This window comes from Amblyomma maculatum, chromosome 6, assembly GCF_055883805.1.
Source record: "Amblyomma maculatum isolate TAMU_Amacu chromosome 6, ASM5588380v1, whole genome shotgun sequence".
Taxonomy (NCBI): domain Eukaryota; kingdom Metazoa; phylum Arthropoda; class Arachnida; order Ixodida; family Ixodidae; genus Amblyomma; species Amblyomma maculatum.
The window spans coordinates 100,792,587-100,811,190 of NC_139349.1; the positions used below are offsets into that span (position 1 = coordinate 100,792,587).

The 18,604-nt window shown below is 43.7% G+C and overlaps 1 protein-coding gene across 2 annotated transcripts; it reads left to right on the forward strand.

Moving 5' to 3' along the window:
- Window positions 1–11,453: 11,453 nt before the first annotated feature.
- Window positions 11,454–16,872, forward strand: LOC146186439 (uncharacterized). 2 transcript variants are annotated; one of them, XM_084605688.1, is made up of 3 exons: window positions 11,454–11,575; window positions 12,623–12,830; window positions 16,413–16,872. In XM_084605688.1, exons 2-3 carry the CDS (start codon window positions 12,657–12,659, stop codon window positions 16,641–16,643), a joined length of 405 nt encoding a protein of 134 aa, XP_084461814.1. In that variant the 5' UTR covers window positions 11,454–11,575; window positions 12,623–12,656; the 3' UTR covers window positions 16,644–16,872. The 2 variants fall into 2 exon arrangements, with proteins under 2 accessions (XP_084461814.1, XP_084461815.1); XM_084605689.1 differs by having other exon boundaries at window positions 11,510–11,579.
- Window positions 16,873–18,604: the final 1,732 nt, after the last annotated feature.

An 18,604-nucleotide genomic window follows, 5' to 3' on the forward strand; every position in this document is an offset into this window, starting at 1 on the left:
AACCACAATAAAATTGTATCCAAAAGCGCCGAGAAGGTAACTAGGGATATTAGTGAGACAAACCTTTTTAAATTTCGAACTCTAATCGAAAACACTAGTTGGGACAATATATATTACATATCTGATGTCAACTTGTCATATACTACATTTCTTGCAAAGTTCACTGAATGTTATAATGCTGCATTTCCTTTAATTCAAGTTAAGCAAAGCTTTCGAAAGTCCAGAAAGCCATGGGTCAATAAGCAGTTATATAAACGAATACAGGTTAAAAATAAAATGTACCATAACTTTGTATGCACTCGTGATGCAAACCTTTTTACTGAGTTCAAGAAATTCCGAAATAAATTAATCAAAGACCTCAAGGCAGCAAAAACGGCTTACTATATAGAACGCTTCTCGAGAATATATAACGACCGCAAGAAAGTTTGGCATGAGATAAACGAATTACTAAACAAGCAGAAGTGCAGAGATAACGCAGAAATTCTTATATCTGATTCCAAGACCAGTGGAACTGATATAGTAAACACCATAAACCACTTTTTCATTGAAGCTGGTAAACCCACTTTTGATCAATCTTTATCAAACCCCTCCATGCGTGACCTCATTGAACCTTTATCTAATTCTATTGTGCTGTTGCCTGTGGTTCCACAAGAAGTAGCTCTTTATATTGGTAAAATAAAAAACAATGTTTCCGCCGGCCATGACGGCATCAAAGCCATACCGTTAAAGTATGTATCGGTATCAATTTGCGACGTTCTAGCTTATATTATAAATCTAACTTTCACCAGCGGTGTGTTTCCAGATGAACTAAAAATAGCCCGGGTGTGCCCAGTATATAAAGGAGGAAATAGAAATGATGTTACGAATTATCGACCAATTTCCGTATTATCTGTATTTTCTAAGGTATTCGAAGGAGCCATTCACAGCAGAATGGAAAAGTTCTTCAGTGCTCATAATATAATTAACCCGTCCCAGTATGGTTTCTTAAAGAATAGATCGACTGAACAAGCCTTACTTGCTGTTAAAGAGAAAGTTATTGACAACATTGAGTCCCGAGCATATACACTTGGTTTGTTCTTGGACCTCCGAAAGGCTTTTGATTGCGTGCAGCATGAAATTCTTTTAGGCAAACTAACTAGATATGGAATACGAGGTACTTCCTTGAGCCTGCTTAGAAGTTACTTGAGCAACAGACCTCAATATGTCAAATGCAATAATTTTGTTTCAGATTTCTTGTGTGTTACTCAAGGTGTGCCGCAGGGATCTATTTTAGGCCCACTTTTATTTTTAGTTTACATAAATGATGTTTGTAACATACCTGATTCACCTGATTTGGTCATGTATGCTGATGATACGAATATATTTTTCACAGCCCGAACTCTGCCAGATTTAGAAACTACTGTAAATGACTACATGGTAAAATTGCACGCTTGGATGCAGGCAAATCAATTTAGCTTAAACTTGTCCAAGACTAGTTATATTATTTTCAGACCTATCAACGCCCCAATCCATTACTCACTTGATATAAGGTATGCTAACAAACAAATACAGCAGGTAACCACTCAGAAGTTTCTCGGTGTCTGGTTCAATGAACACCTATCCTGGAATACACATATTTCTAAACTTGCCACAGATCTTAGCAGAACTGTTGGCTGTCTCTACAGGACCAGTGACCTTTTACCTGTTTCATTAAAAGTATCTATGTATTATGCTCTATTTTTTTCTAAGATATCTTATTGTGCACTGGTGTGGGGCACCACAACAAATAGCAATTATCACAAGCTTTTGATTCTGCAAAAAAAGGCACTCCGGGCTATTGAGGGTTATCATGGAAGACCGGAACACTTACCAACATCACCTCTATACCAAAAACATAATCTACTTCAAGCTAACCGAGTCTACACATACCGCTTGTTACAACATATCCATAGCAATAGGCTTTTCTCCGTCTCTCCTAATCGATTTCCTACTAAATACCCTCTCAGACAACACAGAAACCTCGTCCCAAAAACAAGGACAAATTACGGTAAACAGAAGCTTAATTACCAGATTCCAACTATTCTTAAAAACCCATCCCTATGTTCAATGTTCAATCTCTCTAAACATAGATTTAAAAGAGAAATAAAAAAGCAGTTGATACTCTCCGAAGTGGAATAATTGTTTAGTCTGGTTTTGTATTTGACAAATGCAAATTTTCATCATGTTATGTTACTGTACAATTTTTTTTTTCCTTTCCGTGTTTTGTGTGCCATATGCTGTTGTTTCTTTTTGAGTGTACAGTGTACACTGTTCCTTTTTTTTAGGTTTTACTCCAGTATGATTAATTACCACGTTTGCTGTAATGTTCTGTTATCGTTTGTTTTCCGTGTTGCGCGCCGCTGTGAACTGTATGGGGAACTGTGACCCCGTCAGGCCTAACCGCCTTTTGTCGCAGTTCCTTCTTTCATTTTTTGAAAGAGAAATAAAGAATATCTCAATATCTCATCTCATCTCACATTTAACCTGACTGGTTTTTGCTGGTGACAAAGTGTTTATCTTAGCCTGCCTTTTAGGTGTGTTTTCTGATGTGCAGCTCAGCAACGGCTGAGTGCTTTGTAAATAGACTGTATACATAGCCCTTTCTGTACATAATAGCGCGTAATAAATGCCATGCCTGGAAAAGAAAATATCCCGATCGTGGCTCAGTTGGTTAAAGGCCTCGGCTGGGGATCCGAGAGATGGAGGTGCGATTCCTGGTGGAGACAATATTTTATATGAGGAGACCGTAGCTTCTCTTCACGGCGCAGCTGCGGCCACCCGAAGTCTCGCTTTGGCTGTCGTTGTGTTGTTTTCGCAATAGAAGGAAAGCTGATCACACGCCTCCAACCCAATGTCACCGTTCGGGCTTTCAGAGAGACGAATGATCTCCTTCGCGCCAAAACCTGGTCATTTGAGACTAAGAGCATCGCCGTATAGACAGAGACTACGCGGAAGGCCTCAAGTTCATCATAGATTCGCAGAAGACTGCCACCATAGAAAACCATCCAACCAGCGCGATATTATCATCATCATCACCATCATCAGCCTGACTATACCCACTAAAGGACGAAGGCCTCTCCCATATTCCTCCAATTAACCCGGTCCTGTCATAGCTGCATCCACATGACCCCTGCGCACTTCTCAACCTCATCCGCCCTCCTAACTTTCTGCCGCCCCCTGCTACGCTTTCCTTCCCTTGGAATCCAGTTTGTTACCCTAGGCGACCATCGGTTATCCTCTCTTCGCACTACATGTCCTGCCCATGTCCATTTCATCTTCTTGATTTCCACTAGAATGTCAGTAACTTGAGTTATTTCTCCGGCCCATTCTGCACGTTTCCTATATCTTATTGTTACCCCGACCATTTTAAGTTCCATAGCCTTCTGCGTTGTCCTCAACTTAAGCAGAGCCCTCTTTGTTAGCCTCCACGTTTCAGCCCCACAGGTGAGTACAGGTAAGATGAAACTATTGTATACTTTTCTCTTGAGCGATACTGGTAAGCTCCTAGTCATAATTTGTGAGTTCTTGCCAAATGTGCTCTATCCCAATGTTATTCTCCTTGTTATTTCCCTTTCATGGTCCGGATCTGCCGTTACTACCTGTCCTAAGTAGACATATTCGCCTACAACTTCATGTGCTTCGCTACCTAACGTAAACTGCTGTTCCTTCCCGAGGCTGTTGAACATAACTTTAGTCTTCTGCATAATGATTTTACAAGCCTACCTTTCTACTTTTCCTGTCTAGGTCATCCATCATTCTTTGCAGCCCATCCCCTGGGTTACCTAGCAAGGCAATGTCATCCGCAAATCGCAGATTACTGAAGTATTCTTTATCTACCCTCATCCCTAATTACTCCCATCTCTGAATACTTCTTCTAAGCAAGCTATGAATAGTACTGGAGAGATCGTGTCTCCTTGCCTAACACCTTTATTTATAGGAATTTTGTTACTTTCTTTACGCAGAACTATGGTTGCTGTGCAGCCCCTATATATATCTTCCAGCACTTTTACGTAAGGCTCGTCTACACCCTGATTTCGCAATGCCTGCATGACCGCCGAGGTTTGTACTGACTTAAATGCTCTTTCGTGATCAATGACTGCTATATATGCGCGATATATGGACACACATATATAGATTGGAGCCCTGAACACCAGATAATTTGTGGGAATGAACATGCACACAGCCTAGTTCGCACTAGAATATTTGCACTAATGATTGACAAAAAAGTATCTCCTCCGAGGCTTTGAAAGAAAGACTGTAACGGCAGCACCATGGAAATTCATCGATTTAAGTTAAAACTCAAGGTTTTTCACGCGATTTATTATTGTTCTGTTGGTATTGAAATGGAGAAATAAATACTGGCACCTCATAGATCACAGTTTTAAAGTTCTGGGGATACCCTCAGAAACTAATGTATTTCGATTCTTTTTTTCCTCAAAACAACAATATGCAATTGGAACAAATTGCCTTCAGACAATGTTTGTATTATGTCCAATGATGTTCTATTTTCTGCATTATAATAACGAATTGAGTGTTCTGGTGCTGTGAGATTTTTTGTTTTGTTTTGTATTTGCTCTTTAATGCTATGCTGACTTGATTCCGTTGCTGGCACTGCTTATGTTATGTTTCCGAAAACCCTCCCCCACTTTAATGCCGCTTGGCGCTTGAGATAAATAAATAAAGTAATTATTATTTCATTCATTCAATAATTAATTTCTCTTCTAGCTCACCGTCACTGAGACGTAGGTTGCCGGAGAGTCGTGATTAGCGACTACGAGCTAAAAGAAGAAAATTTGAATGAAATGTGAAAGAGCCGAGGGAAAGATCACCGCGTGATTGAGCTAGCAGGTACTGGCTCCGAAAAGTTAGTCGTTTTCATGTATCGCGGACAAACGGAATAACAGGGACACGTAGTGCGTGCGTAGTAGCGTAGTAAAGTGAGCACCACGCTGTCATTTGACAGCGTGGTGCTCACTTACTGCGTGCAGAATAGTCTGAAGTTGGTCTTGAGCTGATGGGTGCCCAAACTTTGTGCAGAGAACGCAAATGGCAAATTTTCCATATTCAAACTTCTAGCAGTCTCATATCTATATCATGTTCTGTCTTTAGTTCACGAGTACTATAGTCTAAAGTGTCACTTTATCTTCTCTCTTTCATTGCTTGTTATTCATGCAAACGGCTTCATGAGGTCTTGAAAGTAGGCTGGTAGCACTCAAGAAGATGAATGAGATTACGTTATCCTTCTTTAGAACTTTGTTCAAAACAGCCATCACAACAACCGGGCCACTCCCAGCTGGCTTCATGCGGATGACAGCGCTACTGTCTATAATTACCTCACTTCCACCGAATGTATACGAAATTTGCAGCAATAGTGCATCGAAGCTTCTAATTATTTATTTGAAGATACTGTCAATCCGAGTTGCCACTATTACAGGAGTATGTTGATGTGAAGGATTTGAATAGAATTAGACATATAATCAGAGCAAATAAAAAGGGAAATCTCGCGGCAACCTTATGCAAAGAAAAAAGCGCAAGACGACAAGCAATGGCAAAACCGCCTTTGGCTAGTTGATAGCAGTGCTTTCGCAACGTATTGTAGAAACTTTTCCAGTTAACGCCGTAAGTATCTACTATCCTATCTCGAGGTTTCCATTTCCGTATTTCCCGTTTTAAAAAAAGTGTAACACACATTGTTGACACAATTATACCATTGAAGCATAAACACGTGCTTATGACGTGTTTCTCTGGAATTGTTGAGAACGACATATGCAGAAGGATTCATGTTAAATGCTTTATGAATTAGTAAATATAAGAACTTAAGTCGATGCAAGGTTGTGCGACTTGCTAACGTAGCTAGATCTGCTCGGATACGTAGTTTGGTGTGCACGGGTCTGTGCAATGATATTTGTCTTAGATAAACCGAACCCCTTTTCGTTACTCTGACTTGAGCATAATTGTGTCGTTTTGTGCGTCAAGGAACCAAACGATATTGGCGCATTGTGGGATTGGTCGTACAAGAACCTTTTAGACGACAGCAGCTTCGTTTCTGATTTAGAAAAACGCTAACCACGCTTAAGAAAAAGAACCTGATCATTGTTCTTTAGTTATGTTTTACCCGCGTGTCTTCAAACCAAGGTCGTGTGAGATAACGACACCTACTTAGTTTTTTTTTTTTTCGTTGTGGTTTTCAGAATGGCATTTTTAATGTTATGACGGAAGTTTAGCTGTGATTTCTTTTTTGTCACCGACATTGCGACTATCCTTACTAAGGTAATGACAATTTGCCAGCTATTGCACCAATCCAAGGGACTGTTAAGGACCACGTTTAGAAGAGCTAGATCTTTTGGTTTATTCTTTCGTTGATATAGCAAGCAAACATCTTGAAAGGTACGCGCACTCCTTGCCCCCGAATAGCACCTGCAAGACGATCGAATAACACGCGTGTCCACCCCGAACGGTGGCGGTAGTATCTGAGCATCCAATATGTGGCCTCTGCATTCCTCACAAAAGCCTCTGCTCTCTGCAACACGAGATTAGCTACGGTCAGATTAAAGAGAAGAAAGATCTCCCGCATTAGCTAAATAACACATTACATCCCATTTGAAAGAAAGTGGAACAATGAACAGCGTGTCAACACTAAAAGACGATGTTTCTTGAATAATCTCTATATTGGCGGCGGCTATCCCCTCTTCTCTCTCTCCAGTTAGGTTGGTCCGATAACGCTGTCATTGATCTTCCTGGAATGAATTTGTCCCTATCTGGGCAGCCCATTTCTGATTTAGGAAAAGTATTTGCAGAGCTAAAGGACGATACACAGAGAAGAAGCACAGTACGGCGCTACTCTTTCAACAATACACTTTTATGCAAACACACGGGATATATGCTGCAGGTGACGGGTAGTTATATTGACACGTGCTATAACTGCAGCACCTGCAGCATACGCGTCAAATGCAGCATGTATTCTGTATGAACCAACAGCCCAGCTTGGAGTTTTGCAACCTTTTTCTTATACTCCGTTTCCTTTGTCAATGCATTGCTTTGCTCAACAACGTTACCGCTGCCGTAATAGCTCATCATGCTGCGTTAATTACAGATGAATATACTTTCAAGACTGCTCTCAATATGTACTCATACTTATGCCCCCCCCCCCCTCACTCGGTCAGTCACGTTGCCTGCACACGACTGGGGACTGCCCCACACTTCTCCACGTAGTCTGGAAGTTGCAGGCAATTCCTACTGTCTGAACGATTATCAACTTCACCCCATATTTGGTACCTGTAGTGAATTATTAGAAACACAATCACTTAAAAATAATGGCCGCATAGCGGAGCCAGTTATGAAGATCTAGAACGCGAGCTCCTCCGAGGCTGGGCGGCTCAGCTAATCTATATAAAATGTACAGTCTTTGTCAAAAGTGTAGAGGCCAGGGAGTCTGCTTCTGAGGCACTTCGTGTGACTTGTAATGCACTTCCAGTGTTCCGAATCTCTTGATGGTAAGAAGATTTTGGTCCTACCCTCTTCCATAGCAAGAAACTCCACTAATGCTAAATCAGCGCAACTATACACAGCTCAGAAGCAGACCCCCTGCGTTCTACACTTTTGACAAAGGCTGTACATATACAGCATTTTACAGAAAGCAAGTTTTATTATTGCTACTGATTCCGCTTCAGGTTGAGCAGCTCACCTGTAAAGAAATTCGTCAGCGCTACTGGCATGATACGTGCTGCAACAAACCATGACAAAGCAGGACGACATCACGTCAGGTTTACATGTGCACATAACCCGTGGCAACTGGTCATGTAGTGCACAGCAAAGGGAAATACTCTGATGGAAATTACGCAGACGTAATGAAATTTGTTTGTTACAGCCTTCATTTCATATCTTTCGCTTATTAGTGGTCAAGGCCATGTCGGACAAAGCAATGTACCAACATTTGCTTCGACGTACTAAAGCGCTAAAAGACGCAGCGCCGTGCAATGAGCCGAGATATGTGACACTATACAACGGCGAGTTATTTTCGCTCGCGGCCGGGAATGGATCTTTCGCGTCGTTTCGCAAGAAATGCAGGGTGCTTCGAGATTGCGATGACAGTTATTCCAAAAAAGAATGCAGTAGTGAGGACGCCATAAAATGAGATAAAGTGGCCGCTGCACCTCTGCGTCCTTCATCGTTTACGGCAAGTAGCCCGGACTCGAGAGCAAAGAATGTCTTACGACTTGCGAGAAATATGGGTCACGCGGTTGATGGCACCGGTGTGCCGTACCGATTGGAAGACACGTGCAAGGCCAAATACAGCAAACAAGATACGTGCTCATCCGCGATGGTGGATACGAGATGGAAACTCGCATGCCGCCACCGCCGCCGAAAGAGTGAGAAATTACTGAAACTCAAAATTGTTGCACTCGCAAGCGCTTCACACAGGCCCATCATGCATTTCGTTTGGAACACACTCGCACTCTACGTAAGTGGTGCAAATAACCTTGCGTGCTAATGAATCGAGCATGCACTGGAAAACGCTGCTGCAGGCTTGTACAAGCACGGAAGAAGTCCTCGTGCTGTAGCAGGACTCAAATCAAGAACGAATAAGCGATTGCCGGTCAATTAAAAGGAGACCTTCCAGCCCAAGGCCTTGGCCAAATCTCATGATGCCGTGAATTATCCCCTTGGACCTGCTAGCAGGGGGATCGTAACCGGGCAGATGAAAAGGGGTTCATCGCCATTGCCTAATCGAATTCATTATATTTTGTAGCGAAACGGGAGAACACCGAAGAAAGACACATAGACCAACACTGTTTCTTTCTCTGTGTGGTCCCGCGTTGAGTCGCAAAAGATCTTGAAAGATCACCTTAATGAATCAACAGACCCAGCACGAATTTTCTAATCGTATTAACAGCTGCGTCATGAAGATGGGTCGACGCCATGCGCTTAAAAGTGTCTCCTTTTTATTCTTGAGTTCTGTGTAGTTATAGTATCAATATTTTCCTAATTGTTGTGCAACCGATTCTCCTCTTGTGATTTATAAACATTCGTGCATTGCAGGCATATAAAACACAATCCAAAATACTTGCAATGACACAAGGTGCGCAGTTGATGTCCTAAAAAAGGACATTGGCTAAAAGGGACGCAGTAGTGGAGGGCTCTGGGACTATTCTGACCCCAAGAGGTTATTTTACATGCGGTAACATCAAACAGCACCCGGCCTCATTTTACAAGTTGCTTCCATCGAAATGCAGCCCCCATGGCTGGGATTCAATCCCGTGGACTAGAAGCTCCATGCAGTCAATTTAGTTTGACCTTAAGATGGGCCCCAATAAACGAACTTGACCACTTGCTATGGGCACAGACTGTTATATAATTAAACAATATGTTACTTTTTGACGTCTTAAGTATGGAGGAGAAAATTTTATCATAAATGAAATGCAAACGTCAAGTTTCCCTTTTTAAGTGCGCCCTCTGCTGCCTACGCCAGCACAAGACATCACGAGATTCGAAACACAGTGCTAGAAAGGCCCTGTAGTTCCAATGGGAGCGCTCAAAACTTGCGTTCAGCGCACTCTTACAATATGCATTTCCATACATGCCATTGTATGGCAAATTGTGTTTAACAGCCAAAGGAACTTCCAAAGCGAGGGTCGCCGTATTAAAGGACTGAGGTGATTTCGACCTCCTTCAGTACTTTAACTGGCATCGCACACGGCGACTTGCATTTCGTTTGCATAGAAACGCATTAGTTGCGGCTGGGATCAAACCAGTATTTACGGTGTCAGCCGTTGAGTTCTCTAACCACTCAGCTGCCGCGGTGGGCATATTTATATGTGTAATTAATTTGTCAAAGAGATGGAAACATCGCGATAACTTACTAGCTGTATTAGAAATAATAGCTAGCTCGGCTAGCTAAAATGCAAACTGAACATTTTTTTCTTTCTTTCTGAGTATGGAAAAAGTAGCGAGGCGTCCGTCACACTGTACGATAATGTGTCAAAAAATGATCTTTCATTAGTAGGTACAACGTGTTATTGATCACGAAGGCCGGTCCCTGTGCTCCATATCGGACCTATTTTCTTGAAGTGCTGCGATTTTTATTCTACTATATTATTTATTTCGCTGTGCATCCTGAATTTCAAGCCTGAACAAGTTAATGCCTGCCAGATGCAATTCAATTATGGAACAGAAGAAAGGCTCAGATAACAAAACGAGATATGTCGGGCAAAGAACTCTGACTAATTTGCCAAAATGAAGAAAACGATTCCAAAAAAGCAATATGTCGTCTGTAACCTTCAACTTGAAGAATCACAGGAAAAGAAGAAAATGTTTAAAATTTATTCCAGAGTGTTATACCGTAAGTTACTTTTACGGAACATGATGCGCCAGGTGATGTTATAAAGATATAATGACGGAAAGTCATAAGTGGGAGAACACTGCATGAACTTGAATATGACGGTAGGGTAGTCCGTCAAGACTTTTCAGCAGAAAAAGACGAAAAATATAGTAAGAATTTGATAGAATAATTGCGTTTAACACAATTGACCTGTTCTAGTTTTCTATTGAAATGACCGCACTATTTTTACAATGACCGCTTTGTATTGCTGAAGAACCTTTCTTATTCCCTTTACCTAAGATGTAACTGTAACAATTTACCAAAACGTTAAGAGAAGCTGGAAGAAACTATCGTCGCATAATGAGGCGATAGAGGCTACATATACCTGTTTCGTAAAGGTTTGCAAACATGTTTCTATGAAGGAAACAAGGTGCTTAACACACCGAAAAACGACGCATATTACCCATGCCAGCTTCAGTCCTAAGGAGGGCTTACGACTACGAAGTAATGATATCGACTCTCCATGGGAACTAGAGTATGACTTTCTCTAAATTTAACATGGAGGGCTGCCAATCACTAGAATGTCAATGCCGCAGCTTACTAATGGCCTCGCGTCCCCCACCACGCAAGCGAACCACCAACGCCATGTAAGGCTCACCGATGCTTAGTGCAGGCGCAATGCCATATTCTTTCGCTAAATATTTACACGGGGTACCTCTACAGTGTAACAGGTCTATGTAAGGAAGGAAGGAGCTTGCCAAGGAAAGAATCACCCTGTTTTTCTTCATGTTTGCCCTTGACACCCATCGTCCTCACCGTTCGCCATATCTGTTGAAACTGTCGGCGCGTGCATGGCATTGTTGTCAGGCCGTGCAACCCTCTCGTCCCTGAAAGTAAGCGAGATGGCACGCAGATAACATGAACCGGCGACGGCCAGTCCACTGCCAGTGGAGTTCGTCCGCTAAACAGACATAATTGACCGCCTGAGCAAGATTAATGCAACTGCTTTGCTGTGACCCCAAGCTGAAAGGGCGGGGCGAACCTATCAAAAAAGTGCGCCTCGAGGTCCTTGCTCACAAGGCGCCGCGTTATACGACCTACGACCCAATGGTGTCCGGCTCGCTTATCAAATGTGAGGCGTCGTAAACAGCTCGTGGGGTGACTGTACACGCTGCGCATAAGACCTGTGGCCACAGCCCTCTGCGACACATTCGAGCCACACGGAGCTGGTAAGCAGAGGTGGGTGAGTACACGAAAGCATGCTTACAGCGCTTGCCCTATAGGAAGAAATGACTGTTCTTTGTTTTCCTTCAGCCTTGTGCGATAGCAACAACCTTAACCTTGAGCTACGGTGTAGTAGAAAGGATGCGGAAGGTCTCAGCCTGCCAATATTTGGTATTTTCTACATGATGACTAAAGTCGCAGTAGTCAGGGAAGCCACGTATGCATACATCTTCGAAGCTGCTTGTTGCCCAACAGCAAGCATGATGAAGTAGACGGTGAAGGACATTAACGTACTTCGAAAGCACGTTCACCACCTCCGCCTTCCGAACCTATTCGCAAGTTTTTCAGTTCCTGTTATTACCAGCAGGTCATAAGTGCTAAAGCACTGAGGGTAGAAGAAATTAAATAAAAATGAAGTATGCCTCTTCTGAGTGTTCATGTAGGCCATCAGAAGATAACTGCTAAAAACTAAATGACAGTTAAATACTTCGAATTTTTGCCCTCTCCAGCGGGGACAAGCGACGACAGCTACTCCATTACTTCTATCTCTTTCGCTTTCTTTAAGTGTGACAACAGCGACGCGCCCATCTAGATAGTATATGGTCGTTGCTGGTACAATCTCGGCATATCATAAGGACATGGTTCACACATATCTTGAAAACATTTATTCAAGCAAGCACGAGGACAGAGATAGGCCAGGAAATTATTATTGCGTATGACGCATCTAGGCAGCTCTTTATCACCAATGATAGATACATGAGAATTGGCAGGCAAGCACGCATTCGCATGCAGCAAACTTGTCATATTTTATTTTGAAATTTAAATTTCCTCTCCATTATTTTCCCTTCATTTTCACCGATGTTACATCTCTCCTTTTACGTTTGTTTACTCTTCTGCAAAAGCTTAGTAGAATCGCCTTGAGGCTTTTTTCCTTTCCCCATCACGCCATTTTCGCCTGTAGTGTTGACTGACGACTCTCTTTTGGCAAATTTTGTTACAGCATTTTGTGAGGTATATATAAGCAACTTTTTTGTTATTCTCTCTTACATCGTTCCTTTACAGGACCCCAAGCCCTGGTCTAGTCGAAACCACAGCAATGCAAGTAAATGTGGGGCTGCCCATTTTCGCGCTCGTCGCTGTGGTGGCTGTGGTCGGTATCCCACTGCCTGTTCCAGATTACGTGGTTTGTCCCGAAGTGGACGACGTAGGTGCCATTGCCACACTCTTTCCCAACGTGTACAACTGCTCTACATACTACATGTGCGAACAGGTGGGTACTTTCGCTCGTAGCGCACATGCAACCGCTTCATTAGATGCTGCGCCACTGCATCATGGGCTCGAGGTGGGGTGAAGGGTGGCAGGTCCTACGGGGATGGCACGGTAGGTCAACGCCGCTTGCGGCGGGGGCTAGCTAGCCACCAAATGCTTAACTGTTGTAGGCCGTCATTGCACCCGCCACCGCTTTGGTGGTGGACAGCTGTTGCGGCGCGCGTCTTTCTCTCCCTCTCCTTTTTCCTTTCTTCTCGATTTTCTCTTCTGTCCGCACGAGGCAGCGGAGGTGGCTCAGCTACAGAGCCAGTAGCACGCCCGTGCATTTTCTTTTCCTTCTTCCTACAGCCACAACAACAACTGCGTCGTGTGTTGCACGCGACACCTCTCACTTTCTTTTGGTCACTGTCGTCCTACTTAGCTAGCGACGCACAGCATGATGTATGTCATCAGCCGAATTAACGCATGCCGCAGATAAAACGCCCCTCCAAACGCTCTCCGATTGTACCAGTGCCTCCCAGCGCCTTTACCTACATTTAACCCTGTCAAATGTCGGCTTGTTATCCGATGTCAGCCTTTGAGCATCGACTTTGGATGCGATTAGAAGGCTAACGTCAATTCTGGTCACAATCTAGAGCTTTCTGTCTTTTCGTTTTGGTGATATTTTAACGCGGTAGCGTTAAGGAGCTCGTGTCGCAGAAAAGCCGGTCCCCCCCACCCCTCCCAACATCCCACTTCCCCACCCCCCGGACACCAAGAGTGCCGCCGCGATATTAGGCCGGCATAACCCGTGTCCGGTTCCCCCCCACCCCCCGTGAATATCCCAAAGTTCCCAACCAACCAACCAGTGAGCGATAAATCCCGGCATGCACTTCATAAATAAACATGCACTTCATAAATAAAAAGCAAGTTCCAAGATGGGCTGGGTGGGAATCGAACCAGGGTCTCCAGAGTGTGAAACGGAGACGCTACCACTCAGCCACGAGTTTTTTTTTTTTTTTTTATTATTATTTTTATTTCCGAGGTATACATGAACAACAAATTGTCACACTTAATAAAACACTTCAGCTGCCCTTGAGCTGACGCGTGTGAGGCTAAAATTTCTTCAATTTTACCAGGTCATCCAGAACTTCTGCCCACTGTGGTGGGTCGGGGAGCGCGCAGATACATTCCCGTAGATAAACAGCACTTTCAACAAAATTTTCACGTACACTGCGAATGTTAATATCTTCATGCCTCACTTGCATCCGTGTTTTCCACAAGCTGTGGAGGCCCAGAAGCATTATTAAATCATAGGGTACGTCTTCGTTCTCCACCGGTAAAAACCGGATGCCATAAGGGTTTAGTGGTAGCTCTTTTTTAATTGTTCTTTGTAGCACGTCCCAATGAAATACTGCATCCCAGCAGTCTAAGAATATGTGTTCAATTGTCTCTGGCTTCTTGCAAAGCAGGCAGTTTGTCGTCCAAGGGACATAGATTCCTTTTTCGTGAAGCCAGGTTTTGACGGGTAGAGTGTTCGAGTGCAACTTAAAAAAGAACGTTTTGGCAGCCGGTCGAACTGGCATCCTCTTCACTCGTTTTAAAATATCCTGCCCTGAGCCTCCACGGTAGGGCTCTCGATACAAAGGTGCCGGCAGCATTATTTCCACTAGGTCCTTATACAGCTTTTTCTTGTCAACACTGTACAAATATTCACGGGAAAAACGCACTTCTAACAACTTGTAAGAGAGAACTACCTCGCGCAAATATCCTGTGACAGCACCACGCATGTTTTCACTTGAGGAGACAACAAATCCGGGTAACAGCCTTTGCAGCCGCACTTGCATGACTGTTCTTAAAAAGGTGTCATTTTGGTCGCGAAGAAAAAAAAAGCGCGATACCACTTGGCGCAGAAACAAATGAATCAAACCGACTCCTCCGCTTTTAAAAGAAAAAAATAAATTAGTTCGCCTCGTCTTTTCCCAGGTCGAAGTCCAAAGAAAAACCACAAACACACGATGAATTTTTTGAATGGCAGTTCGTGACGCACATAGAACATTCATTACATACCATATCTTTGAAATCAAAAAAACATTGCAGATGAACGCACGTGAAAAGATTGACAGTTGCCTTCCCTGTCATGCTTCCGCTTTCTCTCGCACTCTATTTGTTTCAATAAAATTTCAATAAATATCAATCAATAAAAATTGATTGATTGATATTATGGACGGTTTGGGGGAAACGATTTGAGAACTGAGAAAATTTACTCTGACTCTTGCTGAATCATTTCTGTCGCTTTTGTAATCATGCAGTTTTACGCAGGTGTATGAAAGGTTACAGGTAAGTGTTTTTATCAAACTTTCGGGTGCTTGCGGGTAAAATTACTGGCAAAACACTCCAGGCGCCTCTCTCTCCTCCCCTCCTCCCCCTGAACCGCAGCATGAGTTGAACACCTCGAGTGAAATAAGACACCGAACCTAATTTATGCCTGAAAACAAGGCTCATACCTTGTTACTGCAGTTCTATCTCTACGCAAATATTTTCTCTAGAGCCGGCAATCAAGTGATATGGGCATCAGATCCATTTTTGGCAGCGCAATATACGTACTGTCAATCAAGAGCACTGAAGAACGCATGAGCTGTTTCTAGCTGACTCATGCTCCGTATTTGGCCGGACTAAACCAACGCAGTGGCCCCGGGCGCAGCAAGGTTATACAGCCCCGAGCGCCGACGCGTATGTTCTCAGAATCCATAAAACTCGGCAGTCTCTATGTTCGCGCGAAGCTTTACTCTTATCCCATTGAGGCTACAAGGCGTTAGGTTCATGTCGCAAGTGTGGATACGAAGTGCCGACAGAATAATCAAAACATCTATATTATACAGTAACCGGCTAGTTTTCAGAAGACAACGTCCTTAGAGCTATAGGTTCTTAACCTTACCGATACAATTATCTCTGAGAACTCATGCTAACATTACGACCACTGCCTCCGATGTAATGATTAGAAATAGGCGTGTCCAATATATTTTTGCCTTCGCTCGATAACATAATTACCGAAACAATTATTAAAATGCTGTAGTACGAGACTCTTGTTGTTTAAATTACTTGGTAGTCAAAAGAATTGTGATCTCGTGAAAGAAACTTTTACACATCTCTCCAATTGTGCCTGCGCAGTTCGAAACATGTGCGCTCCCAGCAATGCATGCGTGCTTGGTATCCGCTCTTGTGTGCGATCCCCTCTGTGAGGGTCATGTACGGTCATCTGTATTAAGTGTCTGAACATACACACGATATCGTAAGTTGCGGCTCCAACTCAAAGAATACCGCGTCACGTCCGAGGAAGGTCGAGAAGCGGACCGAATATGCTCAGTTTCTCTTTACATGAAAATTAACCCATGCAGAATTAGATAGCGTAGCAGTCGAATAAATATGGCCACACGAACTCATACATGTTAAGATACGGTGGCCGTTTTTTAAACGAAGCCTTAGAAACAAAAGAGTTGTTCTTTTTTCTTACGCAGGGCCATCGCGCAGCTTACTTGCTCGACGCAAAAACGTTTACCTTTTTTTGCCTCTACCATCCCCAAACCCTTGACCTATCATCCAGGGCGTTCCCACGCTGCGGGACTGCACGCCTAACTTGGCATTCAACGGCCAGGTGTGCGACTTCAAATACAAAGTAGACTGCAAAGAGTTGCCGATAACCACAGAGGAGCCGGCAACCACAGAGGCGCCGACGACCACAGAGGCGCCGGTAACCATACAGGCGCCGAAAGCTCAAGAGAAGATCATCATCACGAAGGTCGTCACAGAAATCATCAAAACGCCACAGACCTAGGCAATAAAGGCAATAAACAGAGACACGCAGCTATTATTCTCTGATGAAGGACCTAATTTCGGTACTTAGCTGGTTACTGCGCTACCGCAGCCAGCTAACGATTGTTTGTGTCCTTACGGTGCCGACAAAGTGACTAAAGAGCGCACAATAATTTTTTTCCTGCACAGCTTTCCTGATTATTGAAAAAGGCTAAAACAGAATACTTGTATTTTCTGAAGAGTGCGATGAAGGGGGCCCTTAGGGAATAAAGTAGATACTGTGCAATTCCCAGTTATGGGCACTGATCTGAAGCCAACTTAAATGGAAGTACGCTTTCACGCGAATCAAACGTTACACATATTTCATAAGAATTTCATAACATCAGATACTGTACCCGTGCCTATGACTAACCATGACTAATTATGACAATTACAAACCATGACAATGAACAGCCACTATGATTATCCATGACGACTGATCAAATCATATTTTTATTTATTTTTACATACTGAAGCTCCATCCGGAACTATAGCAGGAGTGGGAGGTGAACATGATATAAATTATATAATTATACTATGCAGTCAGTAGAGCAGTAACAAGACAGAATTTAAACAGAGCAACAACATTGATAACGGCTAGAGGTTACTTAACTGTGTGAAATAGTCAGTGTGCGATGGCGTCAGTAAAATTTTGTAAGGAAAGGAGCGAAGTGATCAGGAAGCTTATTCCAAGCTGGGATGGTGCGAAGGAAGAAGCTATTTTAAATCGATTATCGATTAATGGATGAATTATCAGATTAATTTAAATGGATTAATTATCAGCGATTAATTTCGTTATCGATGTCTAGGTGATTGACAGGCGCGGAGGACGGTCTCTGGACACACGAAGCATGAGGCAAGAAAGTAATTCGCCTTAAAATTGGGGACACTCAATGTTCGCCTTCAAAGGTTATGACGCGCGTCTCCCTTTGTGGACCTTCGCGTACAGTCACCCTTTACCTACAGGCATTCGTGCCACGCTTTATTTCTCTCTTTCCACTTTCACTTCCACCTTCCTCCCTTCCCTTACGGCGCGGTTGAGGTGTCCACAAAAAACAAGTGAGACAGTTACCGCGCCTTTTCCTTCCTATAAATCAATCAATCATAAGCGCACCTGTGATCCGGCCGTTGCACGTAACTTTCTGTATGCTTCCGAGGTGGCGCTTTCAATGAAAGCGCACCATGATAATGTACGTTTCTGGTTCAACGGACAGCACACATGCTACCTGGTTGGTTGGTTGGTTGGTTCATAGGAAGGGAAAGGCGCAGTATCTGTCACACTTGCTCTGTGGACACCTGAACCGCGCCGTAAGGGAAGGGATGAAGGTGGAAGTGAAAGTGGATAGAGAGAAGGAGGGGGGGGGGCGTAGTGGAGGGCTACGGAGTAATTTCGACCACCTGGGGATCTTTAACGTGCGCTGACATCGCACAGCACACGGACGCCACTTCGTTTCGCCTCCATCGAAACGCAGCCGCCGAGGCCGGGATTCGATCCCGGGAACATGCTACACGCCCACTTATTTGCCATATCGATAGCCATAAACACCCACTTACTTGCCATATCGATAGCCATAAACACCCACTTACTTGCCATATCGATAGCCATAAACACCATTGCGAGCCCCGCCGGGGTGGTGCAGTGGTAAGACGCCCGACCACTGTGCCGGAGTACCCGGGTTCGAACCCGACCTCGGCGGCTGCGTTTCGATGGAGGCAAAACGAAGAGGCGTCGTGTGCTGTGCGATGTCAGCGCACGTTAAAGATCCCCAGGTGGTCGAAATTACTCCGTAGCCCTCCACTACGGCTCCTCTTTCTCTCTTTCCACTTTCACTTCCATCTTCCTCCCTTCCCTTACGGCGCGGTTGTGGTGTCCACGGAAAAACAAGTGAGATAGTTACCGCGCCTTTTCCTTCCTATAAATAATAAATCAGGCAGCGGAGGTGG